This window comes from Macaca mulatta, chromosome 2 (assembly GCF_049350105.2).
Source record: "Macaca mulatta isolate MMU2019108-1 chromosome 2, T2T-MMU8v2.0, whole genome shotgun sequence".
Taxonomy (NCBI): Eukaryota; Metazoa; Chordata; class Mammalia; order Primates; family Cercopithecidae; genus Macaca; species Macaca mulatta.
This window is the reverse complement of record NC_133407.1, coordinates 35,456,065-35,478,771: the sequence shown is the minus strand read 5'-3', so window position 1 is coordinate 35,478,771 and position 22,707 is coordinate 35,456,065. Positions and strand designations below refer to the sequence as shown.

General features: G+C 40.7%; 1 protein-coding gene across 1 annotated transcript in view; it reads right to left on the bottom strand.

Moving 5' to 3' along the window:
* Positions 1-834: 834 nt before the first annotated feature.
* Positions 835-22,707, bottom strand: part of ACP3 (acid phosphatase 3) — a 54,735-nt gene continuing 32,862 nt past the window's right edge. Inside the window, exons 9-11 of the mRNA XM_015132139.3 lie at positions 21,396-21,499; positions 17,372-17,541; positions 835-5,973 (exon numbers count right to left, since the gene is read on the bottom strand). Coding sequence (XP_014987625.3) covers positions 5,855-5,973; positions 17,372-17,541; positions 21,396-21,499 — 393 coding nt within the window. The 3' untranslated portion in view covers positions 835-5,854. The remainder of the gene's footprint in view (positions 5,974-17,371; positions 17,542-21,395; positions 21,500-22,707) is intronic.

Sequence of the window (22,707 nt, the reverse complement as noted above, 5' to 3'; positions counted from 1 at the left end):
CTTACTGTTCATGCATCTTTAAAAAAAATTGCTTCAGGGAAATAAAAAAAAGAATACAAGAAAGAGGACACCATGGGTTGTAAAAGCATGGAAAGATGTGAAATTTTCAGAAAATAAAGATATGTTTTACAAAATTAATGCCTCTCCTTAGAAGAAATAAAACCAGATATTGTTTATTGTTGACAGGATTGCCATTAGTGATTGAAACTGGTTAGGAAGACCTTTCACTTTGCATTTTATACTCTTCTGTATTATCTGCATTTTTTTTTGTTTTGAATACAGATTACTTGCAGTCTTTTTTTTTTTTTTGAGACAGAATCTCTCTCTGTCACCCAGGCTGGAGTGCAATGGCACAATTTTGGCTCACTGCAACCTCTGCCTCCCAGATTCAAGCAATTCTCATGCCTCAACCTTCTGAGTAGCTGGCATTATAAAGGGGCACCACCATGCCTGGATAATTTTTGTATTTTTAGTAGAGATGGGGTTTCACCATGTTGGCAGGCTGGTCTCGAACTCCTAACCTCAAGTGATTCACCCACCTTGGCCTCGCAAAGTGCTGGGATTACAGGTGTGAATCACCGCACCTAGCCACAATCAAAATTGTAACTTAACTTTTAAAATCTACCCACCCCCGGCCCCTCACCAAATCTAGTAGTCCTTATCTTCTAAGCGTGTTAACAAATTCCTCCTGAAGACATTTCATAAGAAGAGGAGCTAGTCCATTTAGTTTAGGATAGTTTTGGAAAAGGTTTGGGCTGCTACTAAGATAACCTTACAGATAAAAGCATTTCAGAAAAATCTTTCAATTCAACCGCACACAAAGATGGTAAGGTGTAGACACAAAATAAAAATGATTTTTATTTCTTCACAATAATCTGAAAGTGGATTTTACAAATTATAACAAAGAACACATTCTCTGTGCTTCAAAAAGATTGTCATGTAATGATCAAAAGCAGAACTGTCCAATATGGTAGCCACTAGCCATACGTGGCTATTGAGACTTGAAATGTGACTAGTCTGCATTGAGATGTGCTGCAAGGGTAAAATGCACATGAGATTTTAAATACTTAATATGAAAAAAACATAAAATATCTCATTAACAATTTTTAATTACACATTGAAGTGATACTTCAGATGCATTGGGTTAAACCATTTTTATTATTATAATTAATTTAATCTTTGCATTTTTACCTTTTAAAAATGTGGCTATTAGAAAATTTAAAATTACATTTGTGGCTTTTATGTGTGGCCCTCATTCTACTTCTATTAGACAGCCCTGGCCTAAAACACCAAAATGTTGCACACATCCATTATTGCTCAAATGAGATTTCTGAAAAGAGAGTTTTTAAAAAAGAAAATGGTAACACTCTGGCATTCATTTACTAAGAAACCTCCCTGGAAATGGAGAAATAATCAATGCTAACATACTAGAACAAGATAGAAAGGAAGTTGGGAGAGTAGAAAACATGACTGGTTTTTTCATGTTTTCATGAAACGTGAAAGAAGGGAGAAGAAATACCAGTTCTAAAATAAAAAAAGATTTGTTGGTTGAATGACTTCCAGTAAAATGTTTGCCTCTAATGCTTGCACTCTTCTAAAGGCAAAAATTATTCTTTTTATGATCATAGTTTCTTAATGCAATGCCATTCTATCTAGGGATATCCCACCTACAACTCTTTCTTAGTACTTTCCTGTGTATACATTGCTGAGTTTTTTTATGCTAAGGAATGTTCCTCCATTGATGTGATAATTACTGCCTTATTCTCATCCTGTTCAAAGCGTCTATAGTAGTTCAAATGAGAAATACATTTCGAAGCAGAGGTGACCTCAGTTCTACTGATTATCTTTCAAGCTGCATTTATTATCAGGGCAACTGGACTGATTATCCCTGACCCATCTGAAAAAGTCACTTTTATCATCAGAAAGAATTTACATTCTCTCTTGTTGAAGTGATTCGATTAGCTTATTTCCTGAGAAAGATTACAGTACATTCGTGCTCTCTGCTTTATCACTACAGAGCATTTGTCAGTTGTGATTTTCTATTCTGCTATGAAGGATGAAAAACAATTACAGTGTTTATCAACAAAGTAGCACTGTGGAAAGTAGAAAAAACAAACCAAGTTGAGAGTGAGAGTTCTCTTTACAATAATCAAAAGCGATGACAGAAGGAAGAGAAATGAGGATGTTAAAAAATCCCTCAGAACCAACAGAAAATAGAGGTCCTTTTAGTTACTGGCTGTGTTACGGGACCCCACCACATACCAGGGGTTTCCGCCCTATAGTCCCTTCTGCAATCCCCAGAAATATGTACAGGAAAGGGGTCCCGATCCAGGCCCCAAGAGAGGGTTCTTGGATCTTGCACAAGAAAGAATTCAGGGCGAGTCTGCAGTGCAAAGTAAAAGCATGTTTATAAAGAAAGTAAAGTAGTTAAAGTACAGCTACTCCATAGACAGAGTAGGATGTTCCCAAAAGTAAGAGGAGGAATGCGTCCAGCCTCTATAGTGCTAAATGCTCTATAGTGATAAAGCAGGTACAACGCTGTATCTATAGGGAGATGTGCTCTGCTACAAGGGTTTGTGATAAGGGATTGATTTCTTAATTACTATATTTTGCAAGAATCAATATTATTATCTTTAAAGCAAAATTAGAAATGCCTTTGTTTTCCAGATATCAGGATATCTGGACACTCCCAAGTCTGGGTCTGTTTAGTAAACATTATTAATTTGTTCCCTTAACCATAAACATCTAGAGGCTGGGAATACCTAACTTTCTGGAAATGCAGCCCAGCAAGTCCCAGCCTCATTTTGGTAGCCCTCACTCCAGATGGAGTTGCTCTGGTTCACATGTCTCTGACAGCAGGATTAAAAGATAATATGGGCCAGATGTGGTGGCTCACGCCTGTAATCCCAACACTTTGGGAGGCTGAAGCGGGCAGATCACCTGAGGCCAGGAGTTTGAGATCAGCCTAGCCAACGTGGTGAAACCTCATCTCTACTAAAAATGCAAAAATCTGCCGGGTGTGGTGATGCGGGCCTGTGATCCTAGCTATTCGGGAGGCTGAGGCAGGAGAATTTTTTGAACCCAGGAGGCAGAGGTTGCAGTGAGCCAAGATCACTCCACCGCACTCCAGCCTGGGTGACAGAGCGAGACTCTCTCATAAACAAACAAACAAACAAAAAATGATATGGAAAAAGTGTTGTGAAAGCTCTTACTTTTACATTCTACCAACTCTGTATAAGCTCGGTGTTGGAGTCAAGCCATTAATAATCACAATTGGGATGCACAATTTAGCATCTAGGTCAGTGATTAGCAAATAATAGTTTTCTCATCCATGTTTGTTGAATTAGCATAAGATATTGTGGCTTACGTACTGATATGGCTGGCTACTTTATCAAGGCAGTAATTTGTCCTTTATTCTTGCTGCTCTAGATATTTTTCCCTTTCCCAAGCTAAGAAAGTAGCCACATCTTATGTTTTTTGTTTTTACCTAGGTGTTTTTTGTGTTGCATCAGGAAGCAGACATTGCCAAGCAAGAGAAGACAATTCCTTCTTAGCCTTTTGTTTGCAATAACCTTGGCTCAGTGAGAGTTATATAGAAAGTAAGTGCTTGAAACTTAACAGGTAGAAGCTGTTGGACCCAAGGGGAGAGGAAGATTCCTGAAACTAACAGATGGAGTCGAGTTCTGGGAGGCGTTGGGGGCGATTCTGTGCCAGGCAAAAGTATCGCCCCAGGACTGCACAGTCTCAGACTGGTGGACTCCAAGCATATAATCCTGGGAGCAATGGCACAGATATCCCCTGCCTACCATCAGAAGACCATGAGGGCAGGGATGGTGAACTTAACAGAGACTAGCATGGACAGAGGTCTAGCGGACTCTTCTCTGACTCCTCCCACCAGCTATACTCTGGGACTTTTAGTTGAACCTGAGGAGGTAGAGAACCCCACTGAGGAGTGAGATTGAATGTCCCACCAACTGAATGGCTGGTGGTTCAGGGCAGATTAAAATTGTTTAGCGTACATTTTCAACTTGCCACAATACTACCATCCTTGACAGTGCTTGCTTGGTCAATGACTCATCTAGAGCATAAAATGAAAAATTATTCACAGTATATGAGAGCTAGCTGTGACTTCTATGTTCATCTAATTCAGATTCTTCATTTTTAGGTTAGGAGACCAAGGTAAAAGATATAAAAGAACTAGGCCAGGTGTGATGGCTCATGCCTATAATCTAATCTCAGTGTTTTGAAAGGCCAAGGTAGGAGGATTGCTTGAAGCTAGGAGCTCAAGACCAGCCTGAGCAACATAGTGAAATCCTGTCTCTACAAAAAATTAAAAAATTAGCTGGGTGTGATGGTGTGCACTTGTGGTCCTAGCTACTTGGGAGACTGAGGTGGGAGGATTGCTTGAGCCCAGGAGTTAGAGGTTACTGTGAGCTATGATCATGCCACTACACTTAAGCCTGGGTGACGGAGTAAGACCATGAGTCTGGGGGAAAAAAAAAAAGATATAAAAAAATTTGTTCTAAGTCATGAGCCCAAAGCCAGTGCAGGGCTGAGACAGTGGGCTGTCAACCCTCAGTCCACTTTTCTTTCTACCTCACTACTTGTAAAATTCAGTCTACTTTTTTTTTTCTACTTCACTACCTGTAAAATTCAGACATATTGTGGCAATTAGAGTATACTATCATTTCATTAGGGCTAGACTAGCCCTTATGAAAGTAAGATCTTACAATTTTAAAATGCAGTAACAATGGAAACTTAAAAAACATCCAGATCTGATAGTGGAGGTATCTAATAGTGGCCATGTATATTTTCCATTTACTCCCCACTATAGAAATTGTGAGCAGATGACCTGAGTCATATATAAAGTGGGTGATACTACAATTTCTGAGAATTAAATACCTCTTCTGTAGGCATTTTAAATATGGATATGTGTACATATGTGTGTTAATATATAGACACACATCCAGAAATCTTTCCACTGTCAAACACTGGGTAGAAATTTCTTTTCAGTTGTGTGTGTGTGTGTGTGTATGTATATTAAACCTACTTAATAGCTAAATAAAAAGTTTGCTTATAATTTATGATTGGGTCTTCTTTTCATAAGAATCACCCTGTATGGGCCGGGCGTGGTGGCTCACGCCTGTAATCTCAGCACTTTGGGAGGCCGAGACGGGCGGATCACGCGGTCAGGAGATCGAGACCATCCTGGCTAACACGGTGAAACCCCATCTCTACTAAAAAATACAAAAAAACTAGCCGGGCGAGGTGGCAGGCGCCTGTGGTCCCAGCTACTCGGGAGGCTGAGGCAGGAGAATGGCGTAAAACCAGGAGGTGGAGCTTGCGGTGAGCTGAGATCCGGCCACTGCACTCCAGCCTGGGCGACAGAGCGAGACTCCATCTCAACAACAAAAAAAAGAATCACCCTGTATAATACTACTTCTAGTCTAACTTCCCCCAATATCCAATATTTTTCTAATCTATGTCTTTGTCCACCTTCTCATCCTTCGCTCTTTGCAGGTAAAAGGCTGATTAGAGTTTGGCTTCTTATTTCTCTCTGGACAACTGTGGCGGAGAATACAACCATCCTATGCATAACAGCCTCTTTCTAGCTGAACGAGCAGCCTGCACTACCACTCCATGATGAGAAGACCTAGGTAACCTTGGTGTTCATTCATCTGTCAGTCCAGCAGCTGTCTGTGGGTCCCTGTGAGTTCAGACCTGCTCTAGGCAGATTCAAAAGGCAGGGTGTGAAGACGGCAATGCCCACATGGCAAAAGCCTGTCCTTTAGATGCGGCACCACTGAGAGATGCTGTGTCACAGGAGGTTGGCCTGGCTTATCCAGCTGTCTGTTCAGATGTTCCCATAGGAGTCTCTCTGCCAGCAGGGTCCACGGCGAATGTGGATAAACAGCAGTACCATTAGGACAGCAGATATCAGGCAAAAGACAACAGCAAAGATGACCTTTAGAACTGTGGGAAAATAGGAAAAGTATTAATGTAAAATTAATGCATTAGGAAAATATGAAGATCACATGTGAGTGTTGCTTTCTGTCTTAATTGCAAATTTCAGAGGAGTTTCTAAAGAGGCCTTGAAATCAGCATTGTGTGTGGTAAAAAGAGCACAGGACTAGGAGTCAGGAGGTGACCTAGGTTCCAGTTCCTGCATAACCTTTGACCCTTGAGATTCAGCTCCCCACTGAAAAGGGAGGGTAATTAGCTGAAGTATTTCTAAGTCCTCTTATAGCACTAACTTTATGCATTTTTTTATAGTTAAATTACCAATTGTCCATGATCTCAGGGTCAAAGGAAATTCTGAATGCTCAACTGCAATCAACTGGATCTAAAAGAAATGAAATCTTTTGATTCTTAAATTTGATTTTTAGGTAAATATTTGTTAGAGAGGAGATCTTACGCACATTTTATCTATGGCAAACATTTCTAGCATAACTGTGTACTATTGCTAATATGCACCTGTATTTACATATATTCCTTTGATAGCTGACCAGTAAAAGCAGATATTTGGGGCCATTTCTTAATGAGATGCTAAATCATTATTTCATCTGGAAAGTTACTCTCCTACACACGCACCCTAGTCCACTATAGTATACACATCAGAAATACCAGTTTGTACCATCTCTAAATGTATGTCTTTTCATTGTAAAAATGTAGGGTTTCTTGTTGGCTTAGGCAATGGGAGAGCAAACATCCCTCTGATCCCATCACCTCTTTCTACAGAACCCTAGTGCACCATAGAACACAGGTGAAAATCACTGACTTCACCTGACATTATCATTAAGAGAATGAGGAAAATAAGAAGCAGAGCAATGAGATAATCTGGTTACGGTTATTGGGGTTGGGATCTTATCAGTCTCATGATTTTAAAAACCATCTATTCAGTAATTACTTCCAAATATAAATCTCCAGCTCTGACATCTATCTTAAGCGCCAGACTCATATATCCAATTGTATACCTGATATGTTTCTTTAGATAGCTAATAGGCATTTCAATCTCAAGTCCAAAACTGAACTCTTGATCTCCCCATCCTCATTCTCCACACCAAATCTGCTCTTCCCAGAGCCTTCCCTCATCCTTGTTGATGGGAACTCCCTTCTTCTGTTGGCTTAGGGTAAAACTCTTGGAGTCTTTTTAAACTCCTTTATTTTTCTCACAGCTGACGCTATCAGCAAATCCTATTGGTCCTACTGAAAAATATATTCCAACGCTGACTTCTTTTCGTCTGTGACACCACTCTGCTTTGAACCACCATCATCTTTTGCCAGGATCACTATAATGGCCTCTTAACTTGTTGCCTTGTTTCTATCTATCCTTTCTCCTTTGTAATTTTTTTTTTTTTTTTTTTTTGAGACAGAGTTTCACTCTGTCACCCAAGCTGGAGTGCAGTGGCATGATCTTGGCTCATGCAGCCTCGACTGCCCAGGCTCAAGTGATCCTCCTACCTTACCCTCCCTAGTAACTGGGACTACAGGCATGCACCCCCATGCCTAGCTAGTTTTTGTATTATTTGTAGAGATGGGGTTTTGTCATGTTGCCTGGGCTGGTCTCGAACTCCTGAGCTCAAATGATCCATCTGCCTCAGCCTCCTAAAGTGCTGGGATTACAGATGTGAGCCACCACACCTGGCCACAAGGCCACAATCCTTTTTTTGGTGGGGGAGATGGAGTCTTGCTCTGTTGCCCAAGCTGGAGTGCAGTGGTGCCATCTTGGCTCACTGCAACCTGTGCCTTCCAGGTTAAAGGGATTCTCTTGCCTCAGCCTCCCAGTAGCTGGGATTACAGATGCCTACCACAATGCCTGGCTAATGTTTTGTTTGTTTGTTTGTTTGTTTTTTGTATTTTTAGTAGAGACGGGGTTTCACCATGTTGGCCAGGCTGGCCATGAACTCCTGACTTCAGGTGATCCACCCACCACCACCTGCACCTCCCAAAGTGCTGGGATTACAGGTGTGAGCCACTGCGCCTGGCCCACAATCCATTTTTAACATAGCAGTCAAATGACTTCAAGTCAAATCATGCCACTTCTCTCCTTAAAACAAAGTCTGCAATGAATGCTCATCTCAATCAGAATAAAAGCTACAGTTCTAATGATGATGGTTTATGAAGATCCACATCATCTGTCCCCTGTGAGTCCCCTCAGATTTCTTCTCCTATCACTCTACCTTCACTCACTCACTTCTGGCCTCATAATCCTTATGCTGTTCTTCAAACATGCCAAGCAGGCCTGCCTTAGTGACTTTGCTAAACCTGTTATCATGGCCTGAATGCTCTTCCACACATCCCGTGCTTTCTTTGCCTAAATCTCATCTCCGTGAGACCTTCCCATTTAAAAGTGCATCTTGTACATCCTCCTTCACTTCCACCCCATATTGGCCATTGTGATCCTCATCTTCCAAAACACTTATTATGCTTATTATTTGTTATCTATCCCTCTCTCCTTCTAATAGAGTATAAGCTTCACAAAGGCAGGAACTTTTGTCTTTTTTATTCATGAATGTATCCCAAGCACTCAGAACAGTATCTGACACATAACAAGTACTAATAAATATTTGTAGAAAAACATAATGACTTGGAACTTATAAGTTCCCAACTCTTAGCCCAGTATTTTCTGATGATGCCAGGATGCTTCTTAGCATCATGAAAAGGTGACTTTAAGTTATACCCTGAGAGACAGTCTCATTAGAACTGCAGATGGATTTAATATAAGTTTAAGTGAACTAAATGAAATAGAAGAAGGAAAGAAAGGACTCAATGGAAATGAGGAAGGCAGATACTAGTGATCCTTAAAAATCTATTTTCATGGCTGACTCTGTATTTAGAAATTTATTTTCAGTTATTTTTATGGACTGTGTTGTCATAGCAGTCCGATGGAACATGCTTTTCCGCTCTTTAACTCTCCTTCTTTCCTTTCTAGACATGTGGTGGGCACACATGTACCAGGTAGGCTGTGCTGGGTGCTGAGGTTCCATAATCTTTGCCCTTGAGGAGCTCAATGTCTAGCAGGAGAACCAGATAGATAATTACAAGACACTGTGATAACTACTAAAATGGAGGTGCAAAAGAAATGCTATTGAAACAAAGAGAAAGTTGCAGTCAACAGAGTGTATTCTATTTGAAAGATAAAGAGTTTGGAAAGTCTTCTGAGAATTGAGCTGGCCTGCCAGGTGAGTAAGACTTTGCCATGAGACAGAAAGAGTTTCACAAGGGCATGTTTAGGACGTAATGAGGAGTTACATGTGACTGGAATACAGACTTCAGGGAGGTGAAACCATATGGGTAAATGGGGGGCCAGTTTTTTTGTTTTTGTTTTTGTTTTTGTTTTTTGAGATAGGGTCTCACTCCATTGCTCAGGCTGGTGTGCAGTGGTGCAATCACTACTCACTGCAGCCTCAACCTCCTGAGCCCAGGTAATCCTCCCATCTGAGCCTCCTGGGGGAAGCTGGGACCACAGATGCGTGCCACCATGCTTGGCGAATTTTTTTTGTATTTTTTGTAGAGATGGAGCCTCACTATGTTACCCAGGTGGGTCCCAAACTCTTGGGCTCAAGTGATTCTCCCACCTCAGCCTCTAAAAGTGCTGGGATTACAGGCATGAGCCACTGTGCCTGGCCAGGGGCCAGTTTTTAAAGTGCTCGGTTTGACATGGGGCAAACAGAAGTCATCAGCAATTATTACATATGGAAGTGATAGAGCCCACTCTGTGTTTGTTTGTTTGTTTGTTTGTTCTGAGACAGAGTTTCACTCCACCGCCCAGGCTAGAGTGCAGTGGCACAATCTCGGTTCACTGCAACCACTGCCTCCCAGGTTCAAGCAATTCTCCTGTCTCAGCCTCCCGAGTGGCTGGGACTACAGGCGTCTGCCATCACGCCTGGCCAATTTTTGTATTTTTAATAGAGACAGGGTTTCACCTTGTTGGTCAGGCTGGTCTCAAACTCCTGACCTCAGGTGATTCACCCACCTTGGCCTCCCAAAGTGCTGTGATTACAGGCATGAGCCACTGTGCCTGGCCACCCACTCTGTGTTTAAGAAAAACAAAGCTGTGGAAAAGATAGGATGGTGGAGATACGTTAGGCCTGATAGAGAATTATTGGAAATACCTTTAATAAGACACTGAGGGCTTAGAACTGGAACTGTGGCCCTGGGAATGAAAAGGAGGGAATTCAAGAGATGCTCCTGCAGTAGAATTAACAGGCTTTAGTAACAGGCTACGTATACTGGTAAGGGAAGAGCTGTGGTCAAGGCAATCTCGTGGCTTCTTGTTTGGGTGACTGAGAAGATAAATTGAAAATGGGACCACAAAAAAAATTGTTTTGGAGTAGAGAAGATAATTTATTTTGTCTCCAGTGTGGGATTGAGACAGGTTATTATCTTGATAGAGACTATCAGTAGGCAGCTTGACAAAACAGGTCAAGAATTCTACAGTTAGATGGGGAAATAAGGATTTTAGACATAGAAGACAGAGGCCTGGGTATACTGGCTCATACTGAATGTGGAATGGGGAACCCGAGAACAAAGAAAAGACTCAGGTGAGTGCACGTGCTTTCTCTCCCTGTGATATTTATTTATTTATTTTTAAATGATATGCTTCTTTGTACTGTAAAATATTTCAGGTGTTTGGCAGAGCATTGTCCTAGACACTGAGAAAAGAGAACATGATCAATTGTATCTTACTACAAAGAGATCTAGTACAGGTAATGACTGAAAAGAGTCTTCTTAAAACAAGAAACCAGTTACAGCATCTGTCCTCTCCCTAAAACCTTTCCATGAGCACAACAGCTCAACTTGACCTGTGGAGCACTTAGTGCTTGCCTCTGCAGCCTCAGCCGTCCACACATTCACTAGCCTTTTTCCAGTTCCCAAAGTGCTCTATGCTGCCTTTAGCCTCTTGGCCTTTATGCATTCTCCTCTTTTGTCTGTAACATCTTCCTCTCTCCTCACCTCCATTCACCTGCTTAGTACAGTTTCTCCTTCAGGTTTCAGTTTGAACATCACTCCTCCAAGAAGCCTCCTCTGACCCATTAGGCTAACTGCCTGTGCTGTATTTTCTCCTGTATGCCTTTCATCTAGAATTCACCATACTTTGCTGTTAGGGCTGATTTAATTATTTATTTCCTTGTCCACCCCTCCTTTCTCCATAAGGTCTGCAAGCCATATGGGGACAGTCTTCTTGTCTGCTGCTGTTTACTCGGCAAGCTTAATGCTTGATAATAGGAAAATATTGAGTACATAATAGGTACTCAGTAAATCTATGGCTTATTAAATAATCATGTATCTTGACCCACCAATCCTATTTTTGGAAATTGGTCTAAGAAAGTAGTCTATAAGACACCGTGGAATGAAAAGTGAGTATGATATGGTAGAAATAGGATATTGGAAAGTGTTCGGCTTGAATCCTGATCCTATTACTTGTGGCATGTTATCCTCTGAGGTTCAGTTTTCTTCTCTGTAAATTGGGGATACTAATAGCTGCTTCACAAGGAAAGAAAGGCCACTGAATTAGACACTGACAGCTTTCAAAAGAGAAGTTTTAAAAAAAAGAGATGACAGAAGGGTGGACATAATTTTATAGAATAGTTAAGCCATAAGATGGATGTAAGAAAATACTACAAGAGCATGCAAATCATTAGTTCAAGAAAATTGGGATTGAAGAGAGTGAGGTGGAATAAGCACTTGAGGGTGTTTTGATGAGAGGATATTTGGGCATTTTCATAGTGTAAGGGAAGGAGCCAGTGCAGAGGAAGAAAGTGAAGTTAGCCAAAAGATTCCCTGGGGTCCTGAGGAGACTGTGGAGATGGGCTCACACTCACAGTGAGGTCAGCCCATGCAGGAGGAACATGGTTTCCTGAGGGACAGCAGCAAAGGAAAGTTAAAGCTACTGAGACATTTTTGAGGTTGTGAGAGTAGAACTTAAAAGACTTATCAATGGATTATCTTGCTTATAAGAATAAAGAAAACAAAATGGAATCAGACATTTGGGACAAACAGGCCTTCCTGCAGGGAGTAGGAAAAGTGTTCAGTAGAGGTGAATACATTTACCAAGAAACATTGACTCAGTTGAGGATAGAACAAAATGTCAACATTCATCGTTTGAAATGGTGACAATAGGCTTGGACTTTTGCTTGCTTCAGCTCTACTTACAGATCAGAATGAAAAAACCATGTGACTGACTGACTTGATCTAGAGGCTTAGGTATTGGCGTGGTGAGCAATGTATGGGATAGGTCAGCATTATAGCTGTCAGAATTGCCTAGGTTTAGGGCAGTACTGGAGTGAGGAGCGAGTTGGAGCATACCAAAGCAAGTTGCCAATGTCTTTAGCAAATGATGAGATATATTCCAAGAAACTGAAGATAATGGCAACAAGAATGAGGAAACAGGTGTTATAATCAGAGGGCCTCATCTTTGAGGGAGGAGCAGTGCTGGATATCATTGAACAAAGGATATGATTGAACAAGGGCTTTTAATAGCAATGGAGGAACAGGAGAATGGCAAAGCAACTATGCTGAAAACAGAAGTCAAATAATAGAGACATGTTGGCACATACAAATGTGTAGATGGCCAATGATTGGGTCTCTACAGTATAGTCACTTTTGAGGCTCATTCATAACTTCTTTCTCTTATTTATAAATAAACTGAGTTCCAGGCTTCTGACATCTGAGCCCAGCCACAAGGAAGTCAGGCCAGGTATGCAGGGCTGAACATGTATTCAGTTAGCAAATAGTGATTGAAGGCACAAGGTTCTAGGCATTGTCTACTGGCTAAAGACTAAAGAGGAAACATGGATGGTTCCTGCCTTTAAGAAGCTCAGGGTTGAATCTTGGGCATGTGTATTTGTGCTGCAGATTCTCAGCTTTACAAAGATAATGAGAGAAAACTGGGACTTCCTACCAGTAAGTCTCCTTCTTGTGAAATAATTAGAGTTGAACATTGAGATAGGGGGTGGGAGAGCACTAGTGAAGAAAGTCCGAAAGTGTTAGTAAAATTTTGAAATTAAAGAAGCAGTTTGACAAATTTTATTATTTTCAAGCAACATGCTACGGCCTTAGACTTGTGAATTTTCCAGCAGACTCTGGTGAATTTAATTGATATGATCTGGAATCTGGTTAAGTGAGTCTACTGGCACTAGCTAAAAACACTGCTTATAGTTGTGGGTAGAATTTCATGCATGGAACCCCCTACTCTAAGGAGTAGGGTTGCAAAGTATCTTGTATATATAGGACATATCCTATATTTAATGATTTTTGTCTTGCTTCCTGTATCGGCTTTTTCAGAACATCCTAAGTGTCCTGTATTCTGTTTTTTTCCCAATGAATTACAAAAATTTGGCAGTTACAGCCATTTGTCAAATTTATCTAGGCATCCTGTACTTTTATTTGCTAGATTTGGTGGCCCAACTAATGAGCTACTCAACCCCTACAGCCTTCCATGTTTCAACCTTCTCTGTAACATCTCTCTTCTAAGGTGAGTGGCCACCCAGCCTAATGGGCACTTCTTATCTCAGGAGTTTCCCAACATTGAATGAAAATCTGTCTCCCTGACATTTTTACCTGCTGTCCCTAGCATCTCTCTTTAAGATTATACTGAATAAATCGAATCTTTTTCTTTACAGAAGTTCAAATATTGAACTCACTGTATTAGAGGCCACATCATGTCACAGACTCTTAACAAACTTTCTATGAGCCCAAACCAGTGGCGTGCTGGTAAGATTTGTAGCATTTAATTTCTTTGGTGAAAATGCTCCTGCCACATTGGAGCTGCCCAAGTGAAGTGGCTGAACTGAGAGTTGGGAACTGATGTACACATTCCACTCTTGAGATCTGTATAAGCGGGCTGCAGCACATCAACCCTTACATTTTTCTTTTTATTAACATTTTTTGCTGCTTAATCATATTTCACTCTACCTGCATATTAAATTGTTATTTGTGTTTTAAGGGAAAGAATTCTACAAACATACCACAGGTAGATTTGACAAGAGGAGGTGAGAGACTATAGAGAATGAAGAAGAGGGTAAGGTAAAAAATAACTCTTAAGTTACTAGATATTGCTGCTCATCAAGATAGACAAGAGTAGGTTCAGGGAGAAAAGGTAACCAATTTATTTATTTATTTATTTATTTATTTATTGAGACAGAGTCTCGCTCTGTCGCCCAGGCTGGAGTGCAGTGGCGCGATCTCGGCTCACTGCAAGTTCTGCCTCCCGGGTTCACGCCATTCTCCTGCCTCAGCCTCCTGAATATCTGGGACTACAGGTGCCCGCCACCACACCCAGCTAACTTTTTGTATTTTTAGTAGAGACGGGGTTTCATGGTGTTAGCCAGGATGGTCTCAATCTCCTGACCTCATGATTCACCTGCCTCGGCCTCCCAAAGTGCTGGGATTATAGGCCTGAGGCACTGCGCCTGGCCAAAGGTAACAAATTTATATATTAATTGGGCAAATATTTATTGAGCACCAATCCATGCCTGGCATAGATACTTCTAGGTACTGAGGACAGATAGAGCAGGGAACAGACCAGATAAAATCCTTGTGGAGTTGATATTTTATCTTTTTAGAAATGGCCCATTGAATGAAACCTGTGGGACTCTCTTTGGAGACTTAACCTTCTGATGAGTAACTCTCCTCTCCTTTCCAGCTTTAAGGCACTAGGACATTTGATAAATACCTTTCTAGTACCTTGCACCACACCATTAAAGTTCTCCATCCAAACTTATTTTTTATTTTTTTAGACAGAGTCTCACTCTGTTGCCCAGGCTGGAGTGCAGTGGCACGATCTCAGCTCACTGCAACCTCCGCCTTTGAGTTCAAGCACTTCTCCTGCCTCAGCTTCCCAAGTAGCTGGGATTACAGGCATGTGCCACCAAACCTGGCTAATTTTTGTATTTTTAGTAGAGATGGGGTTTTACTATGATGACCAGGCTGGTCTTGAACCCTTGACCTCAGGTGATCTTCCCACCTCGGCCTCCCAAAGTGCTAGGATTACAGGCGTGAACCACCGCACCCGGCCTCAAACTGATTTTACATAGTGCAGTTGCTACCTTCCTCAGAAAGCCTTCCCTGACCTTCCTTACTTCCCCCACTCCAAATCTGGGTAACTCTTGTTCCCACAGTAACCTGTGTAGTCATAAGACATAGCTCTGGTTTTTCTTTGTTTACTCCAGTATGTGTCTCTTTACTTCCCTAGTATATTGTGCACTTCCTGAGGTGTTTCCTCTGCAAATTCCATCTTAAATAGATGAGGCAGAGCCATCCCCAGCTTTGCCTTTATCGGAAGTGGTAAAGTCCAAACTACATTTTCAATGTAAAATGTTCATTTAAGCCAGTCAAATCATTTTACTTTATATTAATATTTTCCATCTTGTTATACTAAAACAAAAATCCCAGACACAAAGGGAGCTCCTGAAATCTGCCTAGAGGAATTTTATTTTAATTAAACACACACATACGTTTTTTAAAGTTCATTATAAAATCCATGCTTTTGAACTTCCTAATAATGACTTTATTCGCTGTTTTACATTTGGCTCACTGCTAGAAGACAGTTACAAGCATAAGAAATGGACCCAAGGACAGACATTTACTTGGGAAGGAAATAACACAAAGAAGCGTATCAATCGATGTCTTTGTCAGTCATGTGACCAACCAGGAACGGGGGTGGCTTTGCTCTAGATTCTGGCATCCAGTAGAAACCATCTCTAGAAACCATCTCATCTTTATCCATAATGGTAATAGAGCACGGTGTTCTCTAGACACATGTAGATCTGCCACATGGCAAAGCTCTAAGACTCTTAAGAATGTCCTTTGAACATGATTTCTTCTTGCAAAGTGGGCAGTTTCAGCAGGACCTGTAAGTTTGCTTAGGTTTTCTGAAGATACCGGCATTAAAGACTTAGACTTACACATTCCTTTTGTCCTCCTGACATATTTCGTAACCACACTCTCAACATTCCAATAAGTTTTGAACTTGGAGGCCCTTAGAACATAATTACATTTCTAATTTTGTTTCAGTTTGATATGTGTCACTTCCTTCCTTCCTTTTTTTTTGGTAGAGACAGTGCCTCACTATCTTGACCAGGCTGGTCTTGAACACACCAGGCCTAAAGTGATCCTCCTGCCTCAGCCTTCCAAAATGCAGGGATTACAGGTGTGAGCCACTGTGCCTGGCCTATACTTCCTTTCTTAAATCAACTATTGATTGATTGATTGATTGATTGATTGAGACAGGGTCTCAGTCTGTTACCCAGGCTGGAGTACAGTAGTGCACTCTTGGCTCACTGTAGCCAAGTGATCCTCCTTGAGGACCATAGGCACACACCACCATGCCCATCTAATTTTTTGTATTTTATGTAGAGACGAGGTTTCACCATGTTGCCCAGGCTGATCTTGACCTCCTGAGCTCAAGTGATCCTCCCATCTCGGACTCTCAAAATGCTGGGATTATAGGTGTAAACCACCATGCCTGGCCTTAAATCAACTTTAGAGTCAACATCTATTATCACTGGAGCTTCTAGAGAAACTCCATCATGTGGTGCTCTCTTTCCTGATGTGTTGTGCTCAAACAGCTTGTTCTCATCAGATGACTTATTTGTTATGATGTCTATACTTCAAGAGCTGCTATATGTATTACATACATCAAATTTTTCTGTAAAGTTTGATTTTTGTTTCTATAAAAGGAAAATAAATGTTCCAGGACCAAGGGACACAAAGAGTTTTAAAATTTTTAGTTCTATAGCCTCATATATTTTAACAGAAATATAAAAACAGATAGTAGCAGTTTTCCAGTGGAGAAAACTTTCCAGATGTCTCCACTGTATCTCCTTTCTTTGCCTCTCCTTGAGAGAAGGCTGGAACTGATGGGTAAATTGGTTTTTTGCCCATCAGCCTATTCACATCTTTCCTTCCTTGCTCCTACCCTAGATTGTGCATTCTTTTTTTTTAAATCTGTTCCATTTCAGACATTTAAAGAACAGCCTTATCTAATCCTGCTCAAGGAAAATCTCAGAATCCTTAAATACAAAAGGTCCTGTGTGGCCAGTCATATAGTTTACGGCAACTCTATGAACTTTGACCTAAGTTTTATCTCTGATTATATTTGGGACTGCTGCCCCTTTACATTAACACTGAAAAACAAAACAAAACTTAGGCAAGTTTTACGGCAAGCTGGGGAAGGGGCATGTGAAGAGGTAGGAATTGCCTGAGGTTGGGGGTCCCTAAAACATACAATAATCACCCAAAGCCCATTTTCCTCAAAGCTGGGGGTAATGGCTAAAGTACGTTTTCAAAGCATCATCTGCCCTGAGAAAGGGCAGCTATTCTTTCTGCAGAGATCTCTGTGCACACTAATCTGTACTGTCCTCAGTACCTTGATGGCTGCTTGTGGTCATACACTCCGTGGACCAGTCTTGAGGGATCACAGGGCCAACCAGCTCAGCAAACCTCTCCAGAGGACAGCTGGAGCTGCAGCCAGGTAGCGTGAGCAGATACGGCTCGTGCTGCGTCTCATTCCGATAGTACATCTCCACAAAGTACTCCCTGGCAGACAAAGGCAGAGGAGAGAGCTCTGTTAGTTCTGTGTTGTTGAACTGCCACTGAATTTCTTTCCACCTGGACTATTACATGACAGTTGAGGGACTAATGGAAAAACTTATGGGGAGATTTTAGCCAATTTAGGTGTGTAAATGGGGAGACTGGGGCAGGCGGGACAGATTTGCAGGGTGGAAATGGGAGGGCTTGTTTGTTAGATGAACAGGGACATAGGAGGTGGGCACCAGGATGCAAAATCAGAGGAGGTGGTGAGAAGTGATGGTTGCAGGGAGCTGGGTGTGACTTTGAGCCTTTGGATAAGAAGTGGGAGGCAGGTGGGGGTGTTGGGTTTTCCTTCTCCTCCTCCCTTCTTTATAGGCTTCTCATTTACTCCTTTTTTTTTTTTTCTGTTTCTTGAATATTTCTTTCAGTCCTTCTTCTGAATGTATCTCCCCTCTCCTTAACTAGGCCATAAACATGGAACTGAATAATATATAACATATGTGCTTGAATATATAGCAAGACTGTATCAGAAAATTATTCCTCAGAAAAAAGATGTGGGTATGTGTTCCAGTCCTTCCATTGTGTCACATTAAGGAGAGCTCTCTCAATGCTTAAGCTCAAAAAAATAAACAAACCCCCCCCCCCCCAAAAACAACAATGTACTATTTGGGAAAGTCCAATGGTGTAAATTAACCTCAGTTAAACCACCATGAGTTGCTTATGGAAGCCATTTGCTAATCAAGGAGGCAGGAGGGGAACTCAGGTAGGATTTAGTGATCCTTCTTTTGGTGGTAACCTTCCAATGGCTACTTTTGGATGTCATTATAAACAAGCCTTTTAAAACATCACTTTAAAAAGCCATATAAACATAGTAACTGCAAATATTCACTTATAAGATGTCTATAATGCCGGGTGCGGTGGCTCACGCCTGTAATCCAAGCACTTTGGGAGGTTGAAGCGTGGGATCACGAGGTAAGGAGATCAAGACCATCCTGGCTAACACGGTGAAACCCCGTCTCTACTAAAAATACAAACATTAGCTGGGCGTGGTGGCACATGCCTATAGTCCTAGCTACTCAGGAAACTGAGGCAGGAGAATCACTTGAACCTGGGAGGCAGAGGTTGCAGTGAGCTGAGATCACACCACTGCTCTCTAGCCTGGGCAACAGAGCGAGACTCCATCTCTAAAATAAAATAAAATAAAATAAAATAAAATAAAATAAAATGTCTATAAAACTTACAAAAACCTCCCTAATATTATATGAATGGATGCTTATATCTTGGAATAACTTTTTCAGTAACAGCATCTTCTGTCTTAAGATGATATGGCCTAGATGATCAATACTCCATCAAACTCCATTATTCTCTTTCCATAGAATTGAATTATGGCTCAGAAGTGACCACATTGCCAAGACTCCCTTGTACCTAGGTGGAACCAAGTCACTAATTTAGCCAGTAGAAAGTGAGTAGAAATGATATGTGTCTCTTTTAAAAAGCTGACGTGGTTGATAAGCAGGTTGCTGCCTTCACCCTTTCATTCCTTTCTACAAGCTGCCTGCAAGTGAGCATGGCACTCTTGAAACTGTAGGTCCAAAAAGGGAACCCTGGGTGCCTGAATCACCACGTGTGAATCCCATCTATTAATGTACACCTGCATTGTACTGTTAGATAAGTGTGAAATTAACTTTCATTGGGTTAAGCCTTCAAGAATGTGAGGTTCATCTATATAGAAGACAAAATTACCCTTATTAGTGAATATATGTGGGAAACAATTTTAAAAGACTCAAAATTGGCTTCAGTGGTGAAGACACAAGCAAAAGATGCATACAAAGAGTTTAGATAAAATCATTTTATAAAATGTAAAAGTGAAACAAAGCAATATTAACTTAATGAATTATTTTATATAGTCTATGATTTTAAATCTCTATCTAACCCAAAATTAAATCTTTAAAGAATATTTTTAGCTACCTTTTCTACAACCTGAACAGTTTACATATTTAAGGTGGCTGAAAATCTAAAATATTCTCTCTTTCTGTCTCTCTCCATATCTTCTCACAAGACAATGTGAGATCACTTCACAGCCAGGATCACCATAAGCAGGCTTAGACAGAATTTATTAACTCGAAGCCTCCTTGTTCCTAATTTAAAAGCAATCATGTTTAACCTTTGATATTCCCCTAGAGTGCCAATAAAAAAAAAAAAATCCTAATATAGCAACAAATTGGTCTTGACCTTTACGTGACCCTTGGTTAATTATTTTCTGTATGTCACTGGCCCTCAGTTGAAAAAATACTCCATACTTGATTCATAATATAGATTTAACTCAGGGTGGTAAGAGAAGGCAATTCAGTGGGAGAAAATGCTTCTGTGCATCCAGAAAGCAAGCTCTGGACCACTGGGGTCCAGAAACCAGAAAACAGGGAGGCACAAGTAGAGTCAGTAGCTTCTCTTGTCTTATCCCAAAGGAGATGGTGCCTGCTCCTGAAGCTGATCCTGGAATTTGGTTGGATTTATTAACTCTGTGCCCAGAACTGGCCTTTTGAAGGGCAGACTTGTGCTGGACTTGTTATTAAGAGAGGGTTGTATGTCACTAGTCCTTTCATTCCCATTTTCTGCTCTATTTGGCCAATCTCCATTTTGTGGGTCTTATCTCTCCACTCTGACTCTAGATATTTGAGAGCAAGGTTAACTAAGACCACATTTTAGTTCTAGTTCATTGTGCCTGACACCTAGTTAGAGGTTCAATAAAGAATGTATCTACCATTCTCTAACTGTGAAGAACTCTCTTTGTAAGCAGTGAAGATATTGGTTGAGAATGAAGTCTCTGTGCTGTTACTTTCTTACTCTACAAATTCAGGGGCCAGAAAGTTACATCCAAGACTACAAAATTTGCGAAATGAAATACAGGGCCCATTGCTTAAACATTATTACAATTTAAAGATGGCAACAGCAGATCATTAAAACAAGCATGGGTTCTTTTGAGCCAGGTCCCCATGTAACTGCAGTCAGGTTGGGGTGCAGCTATTGTGAAAGCCTTGAGGGAAAGGCAAAATAGATCTCCCTGACTAATCCTGAAATAAACTCTGGGGTCACTGCCTTAACTCAGCCCTTTCCTTGCTCTTATTTCACTAATAATATCCCATGAAGTCTGGTAACTTGTCCCAAACACCTCCTTCTTCTCCTCCCAATGAGAATGTCATTGTCACAGCAGATAAACATTTTTGGCATGACCTTGGCTGTGATAATCAATTCTTCCCCAGTTTTTCCAGGACATTCCTGGTTTTAACAATGAAATTCACATGTTCTGAGAACACCAGATTTCATGGGTCAATTCTGGGTGAACTGGGACACTTGGCTACTCTAACTTTGACCCTTCTAATGCGTTTTCAAGATAAGCCGTGGTCATCTGGTGAGGGCCACACCAGGTCACAAAGAGGTAGACACCAGTTAGAAGTTTAAGAATCTTGACTTGTGGATATGAATCATCAGAAGCTGAATGAATATGTTTGAATTCTTTAATTTAAAAGATATTATATAACCATCAATAAATTTTTCTCTTGCCAAGTATATATATAATACATGCCTACTTCTTAGAATACCTTAATTTTTTTAAAAATGTAATTTCTATTACATAGGCTATTTCCCGAATTTTTCATCTACTGTGCATGTTATTTTCCAGTAAAAGTCTTCATGAAAAAGAAAAAAGAAACATGACTAGCAAAGAGCTTGTTACCACCATTCTTCCCTCTGAATATAAAACCAAATCAAAGACAAACAGGCACACAACCCTTAACCCAAAATAATAATAATGAAACCTAAGGTCCAGTGATACTGGTTTTGAAAAGCACTTAGTCACTTACCCCTTCTCAAAGTACAATTCCATCAAGTGGCAAGCAGCATAGGGAGGAAGGAGTCCGTTGAAAACATCTAGCGCCACCTGTAGGCCACTCACAGTAGTGTCATGCTACAGAGATTGAAATCAATTTTATCAAGCCTGTTCAGATTCACATTCAATAGGTATGAAACACTTGTAGAGCACCATGATGGCTTCTGATTCAATTCAATTTCCCATGCGCCCCATAATGACTTAATAAGTAGAGAAGGAAAGATTTTGGTTGCGTATTAGCGGTGTGCTAGGCAGTACGATTTAGATATGTATCATTATTTCCACTTAAAAGATGAAGAAATTGGCTGGGTGTGGTAGCTCATGCCTGTAATCCCAGCGCTTTGGGAGCCCGAGGCAGGCGGATCACTTGAGGTCAGGAGTTCGAGACCAGCATGACCAACATGGTGAAACCCCATCCCTACTAAAAAAAAAAAAAAATGCTGGGTGTGGTGGCGTGGGCCTGTAAATCCAGCTACTTGGGAGGCTGAGACAGGAGAATTGCTTGAACCCAAGAGGCAGAAGTTGCAGTGAGCCAAGATTGCACCTCTGCACTCAGAAGGCGACAGAGTGCAACTCCATCTCGATAAAATAAAATAATTTAAAAAATAATAATAAAAGATGAAGAAATTGAGACCCAGGGAAATTAAGCAACTTGCTTAATGTCATATAACCCAAAAATGGAAGAAAGTAAATTTGAATCAAGTCTCCTTAAGTGCTGTGCCTTTTTGAAATACTTTCAAAGTATTTCAAACACATTAATGCTAGATTATATTTTTCTATAGATTAGCATCATCTGTGATTTAAAGTTGTGGAAGAATATATGAGGTTTAAATGTTTAGGGAAGATAAAATACTAGAAAGTATAGGGTACAATTTAAAAATAATTGTAAAGCTAAATGTTTACCCCAGAGTGTCTGGAAGGTATAGGGGAGTGGTTTTCAACCCCCTTTCTGCCACTGATTAGCTATGTAATCTTAGGCAATCCTCAACTTCCGTATCTACAAAATTGGGATAACATTTGGCTGCCTAAACTGTTTGGCAGTATGCACATATTCAAAAGGGGTTAGAAGTAATCTAATAGAGAGAGAGAGAAAAAAAGTGGCTACAGATATGACATGCTGGAAGTCACACCATAAGTTAAAACTAGAAATCAGATTAGACACTACAAAAATTGGCAGAAATGACTAATTTCAGGCCTGTCTGTCTCCAGGAAGCACTCTGCTCCTGCCCAGGGCTATTTCCCTAGTCTATACCATTTAGGGCTCCTGATAATAAGCAAACTTCAGT